Here is a 7500-nt window from a genome sequence, read left to right on the forward strand (position 1 = left end):
GTTTTTCCTTTTTTCATTACAACTAAAATTTCACATGTAATAATACAATCATTAGTAACCATCCAATAAATTCCTAATCTATCACACATTTCAATTATTATCTATATACCCTGAAGTTTACCATCTGACATCAGTCCCCTTAAGAGAAAGGTAATTAAAGCATAGTAAACTAGCGATGACATCACCATAGGATATAAACTACGGTAAAAGTGACATCTAAAAAATGAGAATAACTAAGAATAACTCAATAGACGACTTACTTTCCCTGCAGCGAGGTAATCAGCAACTTCTTTCTTGGCTTTCTGATTTAACTCCGTCTTCTTCTTCTCTAGCAATTTCAGTCTACTGATCGCCAGCCTCAGGTTGGTTTTCAATTTGTTGTAGTTGGGACCCGAGGAAAACATTGTGAATGGACCGAATTTAATGAATGAACGGCGAAGTTAAAATAAACAAAAACGTAACAACAACAACAATAATAATAACGAGACCCGAGGAAAGTTTACGAGGTTCTTCTCACTGATCTTTCTCGGGGATGACGCTGGAAATCGATGTCTCTCGTTCTGTCACTCGCTCCTGAATGAGGCAATCGCTTCTCTCCTTTCCTGTTGGGAGATCACGCGATATATAAATGACGTAGGTTTCCCGTGACGAGGATGAGTCACCGATAAACTCGCACAAGTCCGTCCTGACACTGACTCAAGGCCGCGTTCCAGTGTTGTCATGTGGCGCTCGTGAGAAATGCGCTAGATTGGGTGCAAAGCGCGATGTAAAAGCGCTAATTGTGGGCTTTCTCTTTAACTTTATATAGGGTTATTTAAGTATGTAAGATGTACTTTGGTGAATAAATCGTTTCTAGAATATCGTATATGATGTATTCATATGAATGACCCTTCTCGCGAATGAGCGGTAGTGTAGACACGTCCTAGGCTGGTCTATTGAATCACCAAACGTATTACTATACAGTACAGTCTGTAAAGTATGTAGGTAAAAGTCATATATTACTACAAGGATCGATAAGGCGATAGTAAACACAAGACTGCGTAATCTTTACTCAAAAGGATACTACGGACTTTATCGATAAGCGATATGGATCTTCAGCCGTGGATTAACAAGCCCTGATATCAGTCAATCCTTTATTTCCCTGGTAACCCTTTGCTCTCTCTATTAATCATCTCAACGAGACAAAATCATTGTCAGCGTGATATACGTAAAAGAAACATTTTTAAGTACAGAAATACGAGAATGCGCTTCGTTAAAGAGAGATGAGATGCGCCCCAAGGAGATGAGGCAGTGTCTCATGTCCAAGGATGGTGAGCCTCATTAAGACTAATTAACGCTTGTTGTCCTTTCAGGGCTTTATGTTACACATTTACTTGCTTTCCCGGTGTTTAGCGATCAAAACGATAGTCAATTTTATAGGGTTTGGTAATTTTAATACGAAATTTTACTATATATGTTGTGGCATGATTATATTTCATCACATGACATTTTTTCTTGAAGTAAGGCAATGTGACGTGTGTTTTGCAGAAAAAAAATGTGGATAGAAGACATAAATTGTGTCTAAATGTTGCCACAAGCTTTATAGAATTTCATATGGTGGGAGACTAGTTATTAAACATTAATTTTTCTAATTCAAACTTATGTATGTGACTGAGAGAAAAGTTATTATAGTGTCTTAAGATACTGTTTCTGAAGTACTAAATTAAAGTGTATTTGTTAAAAATAATAGAGGTAATATTATCTACATATATTGATTTATATACATATATTAATGAAAAAACATACTGTGCTAATACCATATACAAAAAACTCTTGGTATTTCTGTCATATATATGGGTTGGGTGTTGTGGGGGGTGTGTATATATTATATATATTATATATATATAATATATATATATATATATAAATATATTATATATATACATTAAATATATTTCAAAATATAAAATATACTATATATTTATTCAATTATATATATGTTTACATACAAATAAATTATATATATATATATAAACTATAATATATTATAAAACTATATATATATTATAATATGAATATATATTAAATATATATTAAAATATATATGTTATATATTATTATAATTTATTTTTACCCTCTCCTCTCTCTCCTCGAACATATAGTACATATATATATATTAAAAAATTTTAATATGATATAAATATATAAAATATATATATATAATTATTATATATAAAATATGTTTTATATAAATATTATATTATAGAAAAAATAAAAATATTGATAAATATAAATAATATTATATTATATATATATATTTATATATATTATATATTAAATAAATATTATACATATATATATTATTTATATATATATATATAAATATAGATATATATTTATTATATATATTGTATTATATAAAAATTTATATAAAAAATATATATATACTTATATAATATATTGTATATTTTATGTTAAAAAAAAATAAAACTTATTATATAGTAATTAATTATTTTAATTTGATATATATGTATATATATATATAATTTGTATATATATATAATTATATATATAAAATATGTATAATAAAATATATATGTATATATTTATTTATATGTTATTATATGTTATATATTAATATGGATTATATAATATGTATATATTATGTATACTTATATAAATAATGTATATATATATGTATAAATATAATATATCTTATATATGTATATATATATGTATAAATATATAATATATAAAATATTATAGATAAAATATATTATATATATATATGTATATGTATATATATTATATGTATATTAAAAATAAATGTAATATTATATATATATATATATATGTATTTATATGTTATATATATGTATATATAATTTATTATATAATTATATATATATTATATTATTTTATTATATTTATTTAAAATTATATATTATTTATGTATAATTATTATAAAGTAAATATATATGTATATTTATTATATAAAGTAATATTATATTTATTAAATAAAAATGTATATATTAAAATTTATATGTATATATATATATTATAATAATATATAATTATATTATGTAAAATATATATAAAATACACACACACATACACACACAACACACACGTTCCACATACTCAACACACACTACACACACACACACACACACTCACAGACAACACACACACACACACACTAAGACTCACAAACACTAACACAACTCACAAACACACAACACACCCACACAGACACACACACAAAGACACTCACATCACACAAACTACAATCACACCTCACACCACACACTCACACACACACTCACACACACAAAACACACACACACACACCCCACTACACACACACACACAACAACACATCACACACAACACACACATTTACACACAAACAACTCACAAACCACCAAATACACACCACAACACCACTCACACAACACCACACACACAACAAAATCACACACACACACACAACACACCACACACACACACACACATACACACACACACACAACACACACACACACCACACACAAAACACACACACAACACCACACACTCACACAACACAACACACCACATCACACTACACCCACACACACACACACCACACACTCACAATACACACACACACACACAACCCACACCTCAAACACACCCTCACACTCACTACACCACACACACAACACACCACACCACACAAAACACAACCACCACAAACCTCCACCACAAACATCACCAACCACACACCCACACAAACCCACACAACACAACACAAAACACCCCCAACCCACCCCACACCCACACCACACACCCACACCTACCCCACCCCCACCCATCACACACCACAACCCCACACACACCCAACACACCCACACCCACCACACACACCCCAACCACCACCACACTCCACACACCCACACAACCACCCCACCCACACCACAACCCCACCACAAAAATACACCCAACACCACAAACCCACACACAACACCTCACACCACACCCCACCACCCAATCCCACCACCCACACCCACAACACAACCACCCACAACCCACAAACAACAAAACACACACCACACCAACTACCCCAACCACCACCACACAACAAACACACCCACCAACACCACACACCACACACACCCACACAACACCAACAAAAAAACACACCACCCCCCCCCCCACCACACACACACACTCACACAATCACTCACTACCACTCCTCCACTCCCTCACACACCCACATACATACCTAAACCACATAACACAACAAACCAAACAACCCAAACACACACACACAACAAACACACACACACACCACACAACACAACAACACAACAATATAATATAAATAAAAATATATACAACAACCCAAAAAACACAAAAACCAACCATATAATAAAAACAAAACATAACCAAATATAATATCATAATAAACACCAAAATATATCCTCTAAACACCACCCACAAAAACACAACAACCACACACAACACAAACCAAACACCACCACCAAACACACACCTAAACAACCTACAACACATACCAACATACCCACAACCACACACAACACCAAACCAACACCACACACACACACACCACACCCCCCCCCATAACACAACCCACAACACAACACACACACACCACACAAACACACACACACAAACACCACACACACACAACATACACAACACAACACACACACAACACACCACACCAACATCACACACACATAACAACAAAACACCCCAAACACACACACAACACCACAAACACCATACACCACACCACCCCACAAACACACACAACACACAACACACACACACACAAACACTCAAAAACACACTCACCCACAAACACACAAACACACACACACACAAACACAAAAAACACACACTCAAACACCACACAAAAACATAACTCTTACACACACAAACACACAACACACACAATAAACACACCACACAAACAAAACACACACACAACACACACAAAATAATCACACACATACACAAACATACACACACAACAAACACACACAAACTCAACCCACAAAACACATACACCCACACCCAATCACAAAACCCACAAATCACACACCACACACACACACCCACAAAACCCAAAACACAAACACTACACACCAAACACAACACACACAACACACACACACACACCACCCAAACACATAAACATACACACCCCATAAACATATCAACAAACAAAAACAAACTCACACACACAAACACAAAACACACACACACACACAACACAACACAACACAACACACTCCACCCCACAAACACACACACACCAACACACACATCACACACACACACAACCCAAACAACACACACCCACACTACACACACCACCCACACACCACACAACCCAAAACACACACACCACAACACACACACCCCACATATCTATATAGCATATATATATATAGATATAATATTATGTATATCTTTAACACATTATATATATATTATATTTTTTATTATATCTATGTAATATATATTTATGAGATTTTATATATGTGTATGCATATTATATATATATATTTATATACATATATGATATATATTCTATGTATGCAACTATATATCTTTATATACATATATCTATATATATATATATATTTACGATTATATATGTCTATTATATATATATATATGTATATATATACATATTATCATAATGTATACATATATATTGTATTTACATATATGTATGTTTATATATAGTTATATATATATTTACTATATATACTATAATATATATAGAATAATTTATATATAAATTTTAATATATATAATATTTGATGTATATATATGTATATATGTAACATAGCAATATACTTAGATATATGTATAATTATATTTATAAAATTATATATATGTATATATTAGACATTCCCTACTACTTAACATATCTATACACAACAACCACACACTTATATTTAATTATATATATATATATTATATTTTATAAAAACATTTTATAAATTATATATATATATCTATATAATTGTAATATATATATATGTATACATATATATATATTATATATATATATATGTATATATGTATAATTATATATATATATATACTGCATATTTATATATATATATATATTATATTTTGTGTGTGTGTTGCTGTTGTGTATAGATATGTATATGTATATATATAACATATATATAAATATATATATAACCCATATATATATGTATATATTATGTATAATATAAATATATATATATTATATACAAAATATACTATATATTATATATATATAGACTATAATATATATTATATATATATATTCAAATATATATTGTAATACATTTTACATATATGTATATACATATATACTGTAATATTATGTTATATTAAAGTATATATATATGTATATATTATACATATATATATACATATCTATATATATAATATATATATGTATATAAATATATATATAAATGTATATATATCAATAATATATATATATATATATTTTTTAATTATCATGTATGTGTGTATACATATATAATATATATATATTACCTATATAATTATCTATATATACATGTATATTTATAATACCGACACATATTTGTAAAAATATATACAACCCCCCCCCCCCCCCCCCCCACCCCCCCCCCCCCCCCCCCCCCCCCCCCCCCCCCCCCCCCCCCCCCCCCCTACATATATATACATAAGCATATATGTTTATATTTGATATATATTATAGTATATATTATATATATATATCTATTATATAAATACCATATATATATATACATACCCCTTATATATTACCCTTATATATTACATATACATTATATATATTACTATATATTATACAAATATATATTATATACTATATATATAGATCTTCTATATATATATATATTGATATATATATATATATTTATATATACATAAATAAAAATAGTACATATATATACATATAATATATACAGTTAGAACTATACATATGTATATACAAGTATATATACTTATATATATATAAATATATAAGTACATATATATACTACATATATAACATATACATATATACACATATACTATAACAAGAACTACACATATATATATACATATATGGTAATTTATATATATATATACATATACGTACTACATATATATAGATTTAAATATATATACATATACATTATGTAATCCAAGTATATATATAATATATAAACTATATACTTGATACATATATTATTAAATTTATACATATGTGTATATATATATATATACATATATAGATATGTACATATAGATATATGGTACATATATATATATATTCACATATATACATATAATAATATATTAATTATATGTATATATAATATATGACATATAGTTATAGATATTATATATGTAATGTATATATATATATGACCATATATATATATTTATATATATATTATATATATATAATATAGTATATTATACTCATATATTATATATTGTTATCAT

General features: G+C 28.5%; 2 protein-coding genes across 4 annotated transcripts in view; one reads left to right on the plus strand and one right to left on the minus strand.

The window, feature by feature from the left end:
* Positions 1-714, minus strand: part of Ist1 (increased sodium tolerance 1-like protein) — a 14638-nt gene extending 13924 nt beyond the window's left edge. For both annotated transcript variants that reach the window (XM_043035747.2, XM_043035681.2), the window contains exon 1: positions 261-714. In XM_043035747.2, coding sequence (XP_042891681.2) covers positions 261-404 — 144 coding nt within the window. In that variant the 5' untranslated portion in view covers positions 405-714. The remainder of the gene's footprint in view (positions 1-260) is intronic.
* Positions 715-1274: 560 nt separating this feature from the next.
* Positions 1275-7500, plus strand: part of LOC122265944 (uncharacterized) — a 26030-nt gene continuing 19804 nt past the window's right edge. Inside the window, exon 1 of one of the 2 annotated variants that reach the window (XM_086543234.1) lies at positions 1275-1310. In XM_086543234.1, the coding sequence (XP_086399360.1) occupies positions 1283-1310 (28 nt within the window). In that variant the 5' untranslated portion in view covers positions 1275-1282. The remainder of the gene's footprint in view (positions 1311-7500) is intronic. The other variant, XM_086543235.1, reaches the window with a different exon arrangement.

Source organism: Penaeus japonicus, unplaced genomic scaffold (genome assembly GCF_977035675.1).
Source record: "Penaeus japonicus unplaced genomic scaffold, GWHDUDI00000001_assembly GWHDUDI00000013, whole genome shotgun sequence".
NCBI lineage: Eukaryota > Metazoa > Arthropoda > Malacostraca > Decapoda > Penaeidae > Penaeus > Penaeus japonicus.